Raw genomic sequence first — 16,880 nt, forward strand, 5'->3', positions numbered from 1 at the left:
AGTGTCTGTAGTTCAAGTTTTTGTAGTCTCTCTTCATATGATAGTTTTGAGAGTGTTGGTGCCAGTTTTGTAATTGCTCTTTGTATTCTTTCAAGTTTTTTTATACATTTTTTTGTACTTGGTGACCATATCGTTGCTGCATATTCCAATCTTGGTCTTATCAGGGTGATTAGGATTTTCCTCACCATTTCTTCATCCAGGTATGTAAATGCCACTTTGATTGTTCTTATTAAATTATAAGTTTCTCCAAAAATCTTATTTATATGTTTCTCAGGTGACATATTATTCATAACAATGACTCCCAGGTCCTTCTCATTTTCTACTTTTTTTATTCCTTCTTCTCCCAAATTATATGATCCTGTTATTCTGTTTTTGCTTTTTCCAAATTCCATTATACTACACTTTTTTGTATTGAACTCCATCTCCCACTTCCTACTCCATTCCTGTACTTTATTTAGATCTCTCTGTAGTGATTCACAATCTTCTTCAGTTTTCACTCTGTTCAGTAGTTTTGCATCGTCTGCAAAGAAGCTCATATAGCTTTCAATTCCTTCATCCATATCATTAATATATATAGCAAACATTATTGGGGCCAGAACTGTTCCCTGCGGGACACCGCTTATTACTTCATTCCATTTTGAGTGCTGGTTTCTTATCACTACTCTCATTTTTCTTTCTTGCAAAAAGTCTTCCATCCAATTTAGTAATTTACCTTGTATTCCTCCTTCAGATTCTAGTTTCTTAAGTAACTTCTTATGTGGTACTTTGTCAAAAGCTTTTTTTAGGTCTAGAAATGCACAATCAGCCCATCCATCTCTTTCTTGTATTATATCTATTAGCCTTGAATATAAACATATTAAATTGGTGACGCATGATCGTCCTTGTCTGAATCCAAATTGCCTTGGATTTAGTACGTTGTTTTTTTCCAAGTATTTTACCCATCTATTTTTTATAATTCTTTCACAAATTTTTACTATTGTACTTGTTAGAGAGACTGGTCTATAGTTGGTAGGTTCTTCTTTATTGCCTCCTTTATATATAGGTACTATATTTGCTTTTTTCCAATCTTCTGGAACTTTTCCTTCTTTCAAGGAACTGCTTATTATGCTATGTATTTTGTCTGCCAGTTCATTCCTGCATTCTTTCAGAATCCAGTTTGCTATTTCATCTGGTCCATGCGATTTTCTGACATCAAGATTACTCAAGTGTATCAATATTTCATTCTTTGATACTTCTATTTCTTCTATAGGGGGGACTTTCTCTTTCCATTCAATCTCTTCAGGTTGTATGTTCTCCCTTGTAAACACCGATTTAAAATGTTTGTTCATAATTTCCGCCATTTCCATTTCCTCAGTGTATTCAACTCCCCCTTGTCTTAATTTCTCCAAGTCCTGTTTGTTTTTCAGTTTATTGTTTACAAATCTGTAGAATAGTTTTGGTTGATCTTTACATTTTTCTATGACGTCTTTTTCATATTTTCTCTTTTCCTCTCTGCACGTTTGTACATATTCATTTCTATAACAGGTATATATTTTCCATTTTTCAGGTCTTCTGTCTTTTTTCCATCTGGTCCAGGCTTTGTCTCTTTTGTCTTTTAACTCCCTACAACTTTTGTTGTACCAGCATTTTACATATTCTTTTTCTTGTTTTTGTCTTGGGACATACTTTTCCACTCCTTTTTTGTAAATCTTTGTCAAAATATTCCATTTCTTTTCCACTGATGTTTCTTCTTTGTATATTTCTTCCCAGTTTTCTTGTTGAAAGAATTCTCTTATTTTATCAAAGTTTGTTTTTTCATACATCATTCTTCCTTTTCTATATTGTTCATTTCTTTTGATATATTTTTCTTCATTAAGTTCCAGTTCAATCAATATGTGGTCACTTTTACCTATTGGTGTTTTATATTCAATCTTGTCCACTATTCTAGGTTCAGATGTAATTAATAAGTCTAGTCTCGATGGTTCTTCTTCATTTCTATACCTAGTGTTCTCCTGTATCCATTGTGTCATTGTGTGGTCAATAATCATCTCAAGTAGAGCGTTTCCCCATGAGTCGTCTCCACCCTTTACTGTCATTTCTTCCCAGCAGATTTCTTTGCAATTAAAGTCGCCCATCATAACTATTCTTCCTCCATCTTCCATTATTTTATTTAATGTTATCTTTGTGTCCTCTAACATACTTTTATGTTCACTCTCCTCCCATGAGGCTGTTTTTGGAGGCACATAATTTATCACAAATTTTCTGCTCTTCTTATCTCTGTCTTCCACTTCTATCATAATCATCTCTACTGTATTCTTTCCATATATGACACCTTTCACGTTTATATCCTTCTTAGTCAGGAACATAACTCCACCCCCTTGCTCTGTCTCTCTGTTTCTAATCCAATAATTGTATGCATCATGTCCTACACTGTTGGGTGGTAGTGGGCCTTTTAATTTTGTTTCTACAATTCCCATTATGTCCGGTTCTTTTTCCTTCAAATAATCATTCAGCTCATTCAATCCTGTTATTAATCCATCTATATTTGTGTAAGACACTCTTAGTTTTCTGCCACTTCCATTGTGTTCTCTGTTTCCCTTATGTTTTTCTTTTGTATGTCGAACTTCCTTAGTTTCATGTTCACTACTCTCCAATAGAATCTCTCTTTCTCTGACTCCGTTCTGTTCTCGTTTTTTGCCTTAGCTTCCAGTCTTTTCGGCTTTTCTTCCTCTCTTTCCTCTTTATTCATTTCCCTTTTTATCCATATCTTTTTATATTGTTCACTTGTTGCTAGTTTCCCTGTTTTGGATAAGATATTCTCTGCCGTTGTTTGTGACTTGAATTTAATCTTAATTGGTCTGGTCTTGTCTGTGCTATACTTTCCGAGTCTAAATTTCTCTTCGATTTGTTTCATAATTTCTGGTTCATCTTCCTGAACTGATTCTAGTAATTGGCTTACTTTTTCATTTTCCTCTTTGATTCTTGTGGTTCTATCTGTGTTGTGTTTCTCTTCCATTCCTAATATAATTATACATTTCTTCTTGTCTGCTAAATCTCTTACTATATTCTCCTTTTGTCTCATCACTTTAATAACTGAGTCTTCAGTATGTTCTTTCAATTGCTGTTTGACTATGTCAGTAAATGAAACCTTATTTCCTTCTTGGGTTGTTTTCCAATTCTTAGTTTCTTTAGCTATTGTCTCTCTGTTTTCTTTACTATTCTTCTTCAATTCCTCATTCTCCACCTTTACTTCTCTTAACTGTCTTTTTAGGTCTTCTATTTCATCAGTTAAGTTTTTATTCGCCTTTTCTAGTTCTTCCAATCTTTCAACCCTTTGTAAAATGGTGTTCATATGACCTAACCTACTCTCCAAGTCCTCGATCACCTTATCAACCTTCTCCTCTAGTCTTGTCAGTCGGGGGGGGGGGGGGGGGGGGGGGGGGGGGGGGGGGGTTTGTGTCCCCCCACCCTCTTTAAATCCCTTGAAAATATTCTCATCACTTTCTACTGTATTGCTCTTATCTATGCTTCTAATCTTTACATTTTTATTAGACATTTCATCATCGCTCAGCTGATCGGGGGGTCTTTTGTTTACCTTTCGCTTGTCTGCCTGGGCCAAGTCTACTCCCTCATTTCCTTCCATTTCCCTCAGTAATCCCTCCCCTTTTCCTCTTTCCCTACTTTCCCACTACTCCACGAGCAATTTCCCCCCCACCCTGTAAAAACACTAGGCACTTCTCTTTGCGTTGGGATCCACAGACTTCAGTTTTCTTCAGAACGTCTTCTAAGCCGTCCATTCGTTGAAGTGTGTATATATGTGTGTATATACTGTATGTGTGTATATGTGCATATATATATGTGTATATATATGTGTATATGTATATGTGTGCATATATATGTATATATATGTATATATGTGTGTGTATATGTATTTTACCTAGTTGTATTTTACAGGAAGGGGAGCTATGCTCATGGTGTCCCGTCTTCATATCTCATTTATCTAAACTATTTTTAAATTCATGTATTGCACACTCTACTTTCTCATCTAACTTGTTCCAAATGTCTATTACTCTGTGAGGAAAGCTATCCTTTTTCAGATCTCTTCTATAACTGTCTTTCTTGATTTTCTTTCTGTGTCCTCTTGTATTTCTTTCATCCCATTTTATTAGATCCTCTCTATCAATAATTTCTATGCCTTTCATGATTCTGTAAATAGTTATCAAATCTCCTCTCTCTCTTCTTTGCTCTAGTGTCTGTAGCTCAATTTTTGCTAGTCTCTCTTCATATGATAGTTTTGAGTGTTGGTGCCAATTTTGTAATTGCTCTTTGTATTCTTTCAAGTTTTGTTATACATTTTTTGTACTTGGTGACCACATCGTTGCTGCATATTCCAATCTTGGTCTATCAGAGTGATTAGTATGTTCTTCACCATTTCTTCATCCAGGTATGTAAATGCCACTATGATTGTTCTTATTAAATTATAAGTTTCACCAAAAATCTTATTCATTCTTCCTTTTCTATATTGTTCATTTCTTTTCATGTATTTTTCCTCATTTAGTTCCAGTTCAATCAATATGTGGTCACCTGTACTTATTGGTGTTTTATATTCAATCTTTTCCACTATTCTAAGTTCAGATGTGATTATTAGGTCTAGTCTCGATGGTTCTTCTTCATTTCTATACCTAGTGTTCTCCTGTATCCACTGTGTCATTGTATGGTCAATAATCATCTCGAGTAGAACATTTCCCCATGAGCAGTCTCCACCCTTTACTGTCATCTCTTCCCAGCAGACTTCTTTGCAATTAAAGTCACCCATCATAACTATTCTTCCTCCATCTTCCATTATCTTATTTAACGATATCTTTGTGTCTTCTACCATACTATTACGTTCACTCTCTTCCCACAAGGCTGTTTTTGGAGGCACATAATTTATCACGAACTTTCCACTCTTCTTATCTCTGTCTTCCACTTCGATCATAATCATCTCTACTGTATTCTTTCCATATGTGACACACCACGTTTATATCCTTCTTAGTCAGGAACATAACTCCACCCCCTTGCTCTGTCTCTCTGTTTCTAATCCAATAATTATATGCATCATGTCCTATACTGTTGGGTGGTAGTGGACCTCTTAATTTCGTTTCTACAACTCCCATTGTGTCCGGTTCTTTTTCCTTCAGATAATCATTCAGCTCATTCAATCCTGTTATTAATCCATCTATATCTGTGTAAGATACTCTTAGTTTTCTGGCACTTCCATTGTATTCTCTGTTTCCCTTTTGTTTTTCTCTAGTATGTCGTATTTCCTTACTTTCATATTCACTACTCTCCAACAGAATTTCTCTTTTTCAGACTGTTCTCATCTCGTTTTTTTCTTAGCTTCATGTCTTTTCATTTTTTCCTACTTTCCTCTTTATTCATTTCTTTTTTAGCCATACCTTTTTATATTGTTCACTTGCTGCTAGTTTCCCTGTTTTTATTAAGATATTCTCTGCCGTTGTTTGTGACCTGAATTTAATCTTAATTGGTCTGGTCTTATCTGTACTATACTTTTTGAGTCTATACATCTCTTCAATTTGTTTCATGATTTCAGGTTCATCTTCCTGAACTAATTCTAGTAAATTGCTTACTTTTTCTTTTTCCTCATTGATTCTTAAAGTTCTATCTAGGTTATGTTTCTCTTCCATTCCTAATATAATTATACATTTCTTTTTATCTGCTAAGGCTCTTACTATATTCTCCTTCTGTCTCATCACTTTAATAACTGAGTCTTCAGTTTGTTCTTTCATTTGCTGTTTAATTATGTCAGTAAATGCAACTTTACTGTTTTCCTGGATTTTTTTTTCAACCCTGTGCTTCTTTTACTATGGCCTCTTTGTTGTCTTTATTATTCCTCTTTAATTCTTCATTCTCCTCTTTTACTTCTTTTAACTGTCTTTTTAATTCTTCTATTTCATTAGTTAAATTTTTGTTCGCCTTCTCTAGTTCTTCCAATTTTTCAACTCTCTGCGCAATTTTGGCTACGTTACCGAACCTGTTTTCCCAATGTTCGGTCATCTTATCAAGTTTCTCCTCTAGTCTTGCCAATCGGGGGAGGTTGGTATCCCCCCCACCCTCTTTAAATCCCTGGAAACTACTATCATCACCTTCCACTGTGCTGCTCTTATCTATACTTCTAATCTTTACATTTTTGTTGATCCCGTCGTCACCAAAATCATTATTGTCGGTCCGCCTCTTGTTTACAAGACGCCTGGCCTCCTGGACCATGTCCCTCTCTTCCTCATTTCCCTCAATAATCCCTTCCCTTCTCCTTCCCTATCACTCCCCCACTACACCACGAGCACTCCCCTTCCCTATAAATACAATAAGGCACTTCCTGGACGTTGAGATCCACGTAGATTTTCCTTTTTCTTCAGTACACCAATTCTCGTCGTCCATTCGACGAAAGTGTGTGTGTATATATATATATATATGTGTATATATATATATATATATATATATATACTGAGACATTGTGATAAATTGAGGAGGGTGGAAATAATGTCACGGGTCTAGTTCCTAGTTCATAATTTATTCCTGACCTCTAAAGAAGCGTAGAACGAATCCGGTCAGGAATAGATTTGCAAGTTAGAACTAGACCCACAACTCCTTTTTCCACCTTTCTCATACATATACATATATATGTATACATATATATATATATACATTCCTTATCCTTATCATTTAACCCCCTGGAGGATTCTTTTAATAGCTCAGGTGCTAACATCTTTCAACAAGATCACGCCCCAGCCCACACTGCTCGTAGTGTTACTCAGAGGCTTAAAGACTATCAAATACCTTACATAGCAGACTGGCCAGGCAATAGTCCTGACATAAACCCAATAGAAAACCTGTGGAACCACATTAAATAAGACCTGCAGGGTAAAGATACGAGCTCTGTGCCCAAGCTCGAGACAGCCATTCGCCAATCCTGGGCTAGTATAACCCCTGCACATCTTCCCAAGTATGCCAATTCCATTCCAAACTGCCTTCGTGAGATCATTGCACGTAAAGGCCACCCATCAATGTATTAGAGGTACGAAGTGAACTTTTGTTTATTGATTTATGACTCATTCATTCTCCCCATCACTCATTCTCGCTAACCATTCGTACTTCCTTGTCAAGCACTGTACATATGTGCATACATGGTCCCAATGTAATTACATTCAAATTATCATTTACCTTTTAATTTTCCATATCCAGTCCATGGTCTTCGCTTGAGATGTCAGTTGGAGGTTTAGATCCCACTCCACGTTTGGTTGAAGCAAGCCAAAAACCCTACCCCTTTCAGAGGGTAATTCCTCCTCTCCAATGAGACTTAACATGGAAAGGGTTTGAGCAGGGACCAGTCTTCTACTAGGAAGGGGCTGCCTTCCTTGAAGGAGCGTCATCAGCGATCATTCGAAAAATTCTGCTACACGAGTGAATTTAAGGTAAACATTTCAAAAGAATCTCTATGATGGTGGCAACACTTATACAAAGTTATACAGCTGTATTTAGTTTCTATTTTTTTATACAGCATAAAAGATAAAATATTGGCAACCTCTGGTAACCCTATTGCATAAAAAACATTCTTTATATTAAAATAGCATCAACATTTCTAAAGCTATTTTGTATTTTGCTACAGAATTGTATTTATGGAGATATTTGGTGACTCCACCCACCAGCATACCCCACAGAGACAGTGGATAGGGCACCAGTACTCTTGAAAAGGTCAAAGTAAGGTGACGTCGCTCTCACCGTACACAACAATTTTGATTCCTTGCCCTGTATTGTTGCTGTGATCATGGGAAAATTAACAAGAAACAAGAATGAAGTGGCAGACTATAGAGAGGGCCCGTGAGTGCCTGAAATAGAAACAAGAAGGAAAAAAGAGAGGAGAAACGCAGCACATCTGCACCCAGCACTCTGAAAGCATTTACTAGCCACGCCCACCTTACACCACCACCCACATCACACCGCTCACCCTCACCTCATCAGCAAAGAGGAAATTGGAGATTTGCTATACATTACAACCATCAAACAAATGGTCATGAAAATTTAACTCCCCTATCCTGTAAAGTTTGTTTTTGTTCTTTCTGTTGTAATATCTTCGGTTGTTTGTGGATTTTTGTCATTTTTTTTATTTGAAAGAAAACATCATGCTCTTTATTTTCTACAGTAAAAATAAAAGAAAATTGAATTAAAGAAAAAATTATTAAACCTGAATTTTGCAGCATTTTTTAATTATTAAGAGAAACAAATAAAAAATCAGAGGTATTAGTTTGAAAAAATGTATTCAATAAAATTTGTTCCCCAGACTCTAAGTTCTCATTTCATACCGAGTTGAATGATGTGGAAGGATTAAGTAATCAGAGCTTCACTATATCTTCATTAAATATTCACTATGCCTTATATATAGATAGGAGGAACACAACACCCTGAGGAATTACACACTAATGTAAGGGGTATTTATACCTATATTCATTAGATACATATTAAAAAAAAAAAAAAAAAACTATTCTATAAAGCGATGCGACACTCCCGGGGATCGTCCATTAGAAAATCGAACTTTTTTTTGTTTGTGGTGAAAGTGGCCGAGATTTTTTCCTAGTAACTGTCTTGTCAACTGTCTTGTCTCAGAGAAAATACCACCGAGTTTTTAAGTAATTTATGCTTATCCTTTTTTATTTATTTTCGAGGTGTAATTTTTTTTAAATCTTTAAATTGATTCAGAGGATAGATCTTTGACTGGATATTGATTATTTTTTTGTCTTTATAATGGGCTAAGATAGATGAAGAAACGGAGGCAAAATTATGATGTTCTGATCAGTCTGTTATGAGAAAAAAAATCCAAAGTTGATGAAAAAAGCAAAAACAAAATGTATATATTAAAAAATCCTACTAATCCTTGACAGGACATATATCTGCCTCCAAATGTTCTCCCAATTATGCTGAATCCGAAAAGAATTTCCAGTTGAAAATCAGTGAAGGCGTTTTGGATATGAATCAAGTTGAATGTGCAAAAATCAAGTTTTTCAGGAATGAGCGTCATAGTTTTTTGTTGACGGCTACTGGTCCCCATTCATTATTTAGCTTTTGATTGATTACAGGTTTATATGATGAATCCAGTTAGTATCCACCAGGGTTATATTGCTCAGGTTCCAAGCGTGCACTTTTCCTTTTCTTGGTGCGATGCATCTTTGGCGACAGACAATCTTTATCTGCCATCCTAAGCTGTTTTATGGCAGCACTGGTTGTTGTCCCTCTTGCTGATGGCATATATGCAAATTCATAACCAAAGATGTGGTTCAGAACTGTAACTTGAGCACAGAATTGAACTCTAGAAAATGGTACATCTCACTTACTTGAAAGACAAGCTATGAATAAGTCACGTTCACATACCATACAACAGTACGCTAAGCAGTCAGGTCCCTGTTGCCATTTCGTATGCTATCATTTATCATACAAAAGCATAAATATTGTGCAAAATACGCAGCTTCTTTCGTTAGCAAATATATGTAACAACAGAAAACGTGATATACAGTACAGTAAGCAGCGCACACGACCCAGCCACACAGGGGGGGGGGGGTAATGTATTATATTTTTTTAGATAGTAAAAATCAAGATACAACATCCATACTTGGTCACGAGATAGCTAATGAGCAACACTTAGAGGAAATATTTTCAGAATTTCATTTTTTTTTTCTCGTGATTTTCTGATGTTTGATTCATACTGTACGCTACACAGTCAGGTCTCTGTTGTCATATCGTATGCTATTATTTACCGTATAAAAGCATAAAAATTTTGCAAATTATGCAGCTTCTTTTGTTAGCAAATATATGTAACAACAGAAAACGTGATATTCAGTACGCAACTCACACGACCCAGCCACAGTAGGGTGGGGGGGTACTGTATTATATTTTTTTTAGATAGTAAAAATCAAGATATAACATCCATACTCGGCTACGAGATAGCTAATGAGCAACACTTTTAGAGGAAATATTTTCAGATTTTTTTTTTTTTTTCTGATGGATGATTCCATGTTGGGCTAACACTGGTCAGTGAGAGCATGAGGAATTACACACTAATGTAAGGGGTATTTATACCTATATTCATTAAATACATATTTGAAAAAAATCACCTATTCTATAAAGCGATGCAACACTCCCTTAAGGTGGGCTAACACTGGTCAGTGAGAGCATGGAGACACCCACCCCCCCCAGAAAAAATAAAAAGATAAAATAAATAAATAAATTACCGGCAAATACTGGGGACTTGTAACCGGATCCCTCGGGCCTGACTCTTAACAGACATGGTTTGCATCCCAGAGGATCTGCTATGGGGTGAAAACAAATCCAAGGCATTCCAGTTCATAGTCAAAACCAGGCCAAGGTAATCAACAAATATCCATTGGCTCAGATTTAGCCCAGAAGCTCAGGGCTGGTCTCTCCAGCATGGTAGGGCCTAGCTGGCACAGATTCATCCTTACAACATGCAAGCCCCCTACTATATCAGAGTATTAGGTCATTGGGAGGTGGTCCTTGAAAACATGTTAACTGAGGGTGGTAGGCATTTCAGACTTGATTCATGCTGCAACCAGCTTTTCTTTTATCTTGGATATTGCGGATAGTCGGGAGACTGGTCTATATGATGTATAGTTTTCAGGTGGTCAGTTTGGTTTCAAGATTGATATTATGCGAGCTCTTTTCCAGTATTTGGGACGTTTTAGCCAGTAGTTGAAAAATATAAGTTTCGGCTCTTATGGCTGTTTGGGTGATGTATTAAGAGGTACGAATAAATTCTAGAAATGATACACTTTATGAAAATTTATTGAAAATGAAAATAAAACAACCTTTATACATGATAGCTTCAAGTTTTACATTCAATCAGTCTATAGACGTAAAACCTTTTAATTACTAGACCTGTGAGAGCTGTCAATCTAAGTTATTGGTACAGTGTAAATTGGTCCTAGAGTATCAACAGGGTAAAATGCCTAGGTAGCATAAAGCAACTCATATTTTGTCAACCTTAACCAATAATTACATCGCATAATTTTTGTTTGACAACATTTAGTAAGATCTAGCTTCTAATTTATCCAGTAGCTTCATTCCTTATTTTCCTAAATGTTAAAAATATGCAAGACATGCTACTTTGGACGTCTGAATTTACCACCACTGCCTCCTGTCTTAGCTTTCTTGTTGGAGCCTGGTTTCTCTATGGACTGCAAAGATACAAAAAGCAATTTTGACAATGAGTGTACAAATAAAATCTTACTAAATCTTTAATCCTTTGCAATGTATTTGAAAGGTAAAAAATCTGAACATTTAAGTAAGGTACAATCTCCCTTTGCATTAATGTGGGGGAGACTGTACATTATTTGGCCTTGCTGTGGATTTATGCCTTTGACTTTGGCTACCTCCTTTGTAAGGGGGAAAAAGCAGTTGGTGTATGTATATGGGTGTACTGTGTCTTGCTGCACTGCTCTGACTCCGGGCAGTGGGTGAGATACAGGGATGACCTGTCATCTGTGAGGAGCTAAGACGAGAGGGAAGATAGGGTAGTGGATAGGAATGGGTACGTGCCTTTTGACTTCTCTACCTCCCGAGCATGGGGGATAAAGCCTTTGGCATATAGATAGATAACTAACCCCCCCCCCCCCGCCATACTAGGGTAGTGACTGCATGTTGTGCAGTATTACTTAAAAAGTAACATACAGTCAATGCTTTAGGGACTCTTTTGGGGTGTCTGTATGATAAAACAAAAACAAAAATTACTTACTTTTCTCTTGTTAATATTAGATGATGGTGTGAGGACCTTAAAGAATGAGTCCAGTCTACCTTGGGTTGAAGCATTTCTGGCTTTACACAACTTTTTGCAACCATTACGGATACGGTCCTCATTGAAGCCCTTTTCTTCACACATAAACTTCACCAGTTCTTCCTCATTTGGTTCAGTCCATTTTAGCTAAAAAGAATTAAAAAGCATTAAAAGAGAGAAGAGAGAGAGAGAGAGAGAAGAGAGAGAGAGAGAGAGAGAGAGAGAGAGAGAGAGAGAGAGAGAGAGAGAGAGAGAGAGAGAGAGAGAGAGGAAAAGGACAGAAGGTAGGGAGGTACTTAAGAGTAAACCTGTTTAAATGAGAAAGAAAAGGAGTACAAGAAGAAGCTGAAAGAAGAGAGCAAGGGAGTAAAGAATCGTGTAGAACTTGGAGTGGAGGAGGAATGGGGATGGTTCAAAGAGGGAGTCACAAGGTGTGCAAAGATGGTGTGAGGAACAAAGAAGACAGCGGGAAATAGAAGGAAGTGTAGTGAGTGGTGGGATGATAAAGCAAATAAGGTTGTAGAAGAGAAGAGTATTCACAGATTGGTTACAAAATAGGACAAGAGAATCATATGAGAGGTACAAAGAAAAGAGAAGAGAAGTAAAGCATAAGATAAATGAAGCAAAAAGGAGAGCAGATGTGAAATAGGGTAAGAGTATGACAGAAAATTTTGAAAGTAATAGAAAGATGTTTTGGAAGGAAATTAAGAGATGACAGGGAGGTGTATCAAATTGAGAAGAAAAGGTAAAAGGTGCAGATGGAGAGATTATAATGGAAGAGATGGCAGTAAATGGAAGATGGGCAGAGCATTTTTGGGAGTTGCTAAATGGACTATGTAGTGGTAAATAGGATTAAAATAGGAAGAGTTAAGGATGTACATGTTCTAGGGGGGCGACAGTGGGGGGATATCAGATCATTTTCTGGTGGAGGGTAAGTTGAGAGGGGAGAATAGATGGAGAAAGAGGAAAAGGGCAAAATGTAGGGAGGTGCTTAGAGTGACCAGCTTAAATGAGAAAGAAAAGGAGAAAGAGTACAAGAAGAGAGCTGAGAGAGGAGTGGGAGGGAGTGAAGGAGGAATGGGGATGGTTCAATGAGGGAGTCACAAGGTGTGCAAAGATGGTTTGTGGAACAAGAAGGATGTGAGAAAATAGAAGGGTAGTGAGTGGTGGGATGAGGAAGCAAAGTTTGTAGAAGAGAAGCGAGCTTTCACAGTTTGGTTACAAAATAGGACGAGGGAATCATATGAGAGGTACAAAGAAAAGAGAAGAGAAGTAAAGCATAAGATAAAGGAGGCAAAGAGGAGAGCAATGTGAAATGGGGTAAGAGCATGACAGAAAATTTTGAAAGAAATAAAACTGTTTTAAATAGGATTATGATAGGAAGAGTTAAGGATGTACATGTGCTAAGGGGAGAGGGTGGGGGAATATCAGATCATTTTTTGGTGGAAGGTGAGCTGAGAGTGGAGGATAGATGGAGAAAGAGGAAAGGGACAAAAGGTAGGGAGGTTCTTAGAGTGAACTCCTTGAATGAAAAGGAAAAGGAGAAGGAGTACGAAAAGAAGCTGAAGGAGGAGTGGGAGGGAGTAAAGGATGGAGCAGAGATGGGTGTGGAGGAGGAATGGGGATGGTTCAAGGAGGGAGTCTTAAAGTGTGCAAGGATGGTGTGTGGAACAAGAAGGACAGGGGGAAATAGAAGAAAGGGTAGTGAATGGTGGGATGAGGAAACAAAGAAGGTTGTAGAAGAGAAGAAGCGAGCATTCACAGATTGGTTACAAAAGAGGACGGGGGAGTCATATGAGACGTACAAAGAAAAGAAAAGAGAAGTATATGGATGATGTTGTGATGCATGAGGTGGAATGGGTGGGCATGGGGGGTGAGGGAGTATGTATGAGAAATAATTTGACGCAGCCCGAAGGAATTTCTCCCATTCTTCTTTTCTGCATGAGAGGACGGAGAGGCGGGGTTGCCGATTTATTGAAGCAGCCTTGCTGTGGATGTGCTGTGTCTTGCGACACTGCTTCTGACCCAGGGCAGTGAGTGAGATGCAGGGATGACCCATCATCCAGGAGGTGCCAAGATAAGAGGGAAGGAAGGGGATGGAGTGGAGTGGATTGTGATGGGGATGGAATGGGTGGGAGTGGATTTTATATCTTTGTTTTTTGGCTACCTCCCTTATATGGGGTATACGTATGCTAAATATGAAGGAAGATAGGGAAAGGTAGCTGCAGTGGGAAATGCTACGAAAATGAGTGATGAATGAGGAAAATAAAGGAGAAATAAGGAAAGATGAGGTGAAAGCGGTTATTAAAATGATGACAGCAGGTAAAGCACCTGGGTTGGATGGGTGTCATGCAGTGTCTAAAAAAGTGAGGTACAGTGATGGTGGACTGGCTGGTGAGGTTGTTTAATGTTTGTCTAAAAGAGTGTAGAGTGCTAGAGGACTGGAGGGAGTGCCTGTATAGCTCCACTTTACAAGGGAATAGGAGATAAGTGTGAGTTTCGTAATTTCAGAGGGATCAGTTTGTTCAGTGTAGTTGGGAAGGCTTATGAGAGGGTTCTGATTGAGAGGATTAAGAGAACAGAAGTGAAGAATAGTGTGGGTTAAAGCTTGTAGGGATCAGATTTTTATGGTAAGGCAGATATGTGAGAAAGCTTTAGGAAAAGGTAAAGATTTTTTGGGGCCTTTATGGATTTAGAAAAGGCTTAGACAGGGTTGACAGCAAGCCACTGTAGGAGGTATTGCAGTTATATGGGATAGGAGGAAAGCTGTTAAGAGCAGTCAAGAGTTTTTATGAGAGTAGTAGAGCTTGTTTGCATTAGAAATGGAAGGAGTGAGTGATTTAAGTTAAAGGTGGGTCTTTGCCAGGGATGTGCTATGTCACCTTGGCTGTTCAATTTATGCATGGATGGGGTGGTGCGAGAGGTAAACACAAGGGTAATGTGCTGGGGATTGGAGATGGTTAAAGAAAATGGAAAAAATGGGAGATAGGTCAACTATTATTTGCTGACGACATTGCGCTTGTGGCAGGATCAGAGGAAGGATTAACCACTTCAGTATGATGATCCCTATGTAGGTGTCATGAGGCGTGAGTGGGTACACGAGGATACCATTGTCGACATGTTGATTATATATATTCTTGTTATTGTGGCAAAGTAGCATGCAGTTGGTACTTTAGGGTCTATATGGGGCACCCCTATGACCAGTTGGGTCTTTTAGGTGGCTATTCTAGTAAGTGAAGAGATAGGTAAACGTGTAGTGGAGTGGAAGGAGGTTTCCTCAAGGATAATGTGGATGAAGGTGAAACTGGGAAAGGAGATGTGGGTCTTTGTAAGTGCATATGGGCCTGGCAGTGAGAAGAGTGTAGAAGAAAGGGAGGCCTTTTGGATAGATTTAAATGAGTGCATAGAGGATTTAGGAAGAAATGACAATGTAATAGTACTGGGAGACCTTAATGCTAGGGTAGGAAATGGTCCAATTGATGGAGTGTTTGGGAAATGTGGAGTTCCAGGAAAGAATCATAGTAGAGAGTTGATGGTGGAAATGTGTCTAGAGAGTTGTTGATAGCAAATACAGTGTTTTGGAAGAAAGTCAAGCATAAGTACACATGGGAGAGGGTGGTGGATGGAAGGGTGGTAAATAGAGCGTTGATGGATTATGTAGTGGTAAATAGGACTATGATACGAAGAGTTAAGGATGTACATGTGCTAAGGGGAGAGGGTGGGGGAATATCAGATAATTTTTTGGTGGAAGGTAAGCTGAAAGTGGAGGATAGATGGAGAAAGAGGAAAGGGACAAAAGGTAGGGAGGTGCTTAGAATGAACTCTTTGAATGAAAAGGAAAAGGAGTACGAAAAGAAGCTGAAGGAGTGGGAGGGTGTGAAGTATAGAGTGGAGCTAGGTGTGGAGGAGGAATGGGGATGGTTCAAGGAGGGAATCATAAAGTGTGCATGGATGGTGTGTGGAACAAGAAGGACAGGAGGAAATAGAAGGAAGGGCAGTGGACGGTAGGATGAGGAAACAAAGAAGGTTGTAGAAGAGAAGCGAGCTTTCACAGATTGGTTACAAAATAGGACGAGGGAGTCATATGAGAGGTACAAAGAAAAGAAAAGAAGTAAAGCAAAAAGTAAAGGAGGCAAAGAGGAGAGCAGATGTGAAGTGGGGTAAGAGTGTGACAGAAAATTTTGGAAGTAATAAAAAGATGTTTTGGAAAGATATTAAGAGGCGAATCAAGTAGAGAAGAAAAGGTAAAAGGTGCAGATGGAGAGATGATAATGGAAGAGAAGGCAGTAAGGGGAAGATGGGCAGAATATTTTAGGGAGTTGCTAAATGTGAAGGAGGATAGGGAGGGAAAGATAGCTGCAGTGGGGAATGCAAAGAAAATGACCGTGATGAGTGAGGAAAATGGAGGAGAAATAAGGAAGGATGAAGTGAAGGCAGTTGTTAAGATGATGAAAGCAGGTAAGGCACCTGGTCTGGATGGATGCCATGCATTATGTCTAAAAAAAGGAGGTACAGTGATGGTGGACTGGCTGGTGAGGTTATTTAATGTTTGCTGGAGAGAGGGTAGAGTGCCGGAGGACTGGAGGAGTGCCTGTATAGTCCACTTTACAAGGGAAAAGGGGACAAGTGTGAATGTAGTAGTTTCAGAGGGATTAGCTTGTTGAGTTTAGTTGGGGAGGCTTATGGGAGGATCTTGATTGAGAGGATTAGGAGAGGAACAGAGGGAGTAATTGGTGAGGAACAGTGTGGATTTAGGACAGGTAGAGGTTGTGTAGATCAGATCTTTGTGGTAAGACAAATATGTGAGAAACCTATAGGAAAGGGGAAGGATGTTTTTTTGGGCCTTTATGGATCTGGAAAAGGCTTATGATAGGGTAGACAGAAAGGCACTGTGGGAGGTTATGCAGATATATGGGATAGGAGGAACGCTTCTAGGAGCTGTCAAGAGATTTTATGAGAGTAGTAGAGCTTGTGTCAGGATTAGAAATGGAGAGAGTGAGTGGTTCGAGGTAAAGGTGGGACTTTGTCAAGGATGCGTTATGTCGCCCTGGCTGTTCAACTT

At 38.3% G+C, this 16,880-nt stretch overlaps 2 protein-coding genes across 5 annotated transcripts in view; one reads left to right on the plus strand and one right to left on the minus strand.

The window, feature by feature from the left end:
- LOC143040323 (uncharacterized) overlaps positions 1-16,880 on the plus strand; it is a 71,367-nt gene that overhangs the window by 16,914 nt on the left and 37,573 nt on the right. The gene's annotated exons all lie outside the window — the stretch shown is intronic.
- Fen1 (Flap structure-specific endonuclease 1) overlaps positions 10,810-16,880 on the minus strand; it is a 35,600-nt gene continuing 29,529 nt past the window's right edge. For both annotated transcript variants that reach the window (XM_076211243.1, XM_076211242.1), the window contains 2 exons: positions 11,780-11,965; positions 10,810-11,222 (listed from right to left, as the gene is read on the minus strand). In XM_076211243.1, coding sequence (XP_076067358.1) covers positions 11,148-11,222; positions 11,780-11,965 — 261 coding nt within the window. In that variant the 3' untranslated portion in view covers positions 10,810-11,147. The remainder of the gene's footprint in view (positions 11,223-11,779; positions 11,966-16,880) is intronic.

Source organism: Oratosquilla oratoria, chromosome 28 (genome assembly GCF_046742065.1).
Source record: "Oratosquilla oratoria isolate Oo_2021 chromosome 28, ASM4674206v1, whole genome shotgun sequence".
NCBI lineage: Eukaryota > Metazoa > Arthropoda > Malacostraca > Stomatopoda > Squillidae > Oratosquilla > Oratosquilla oratoria.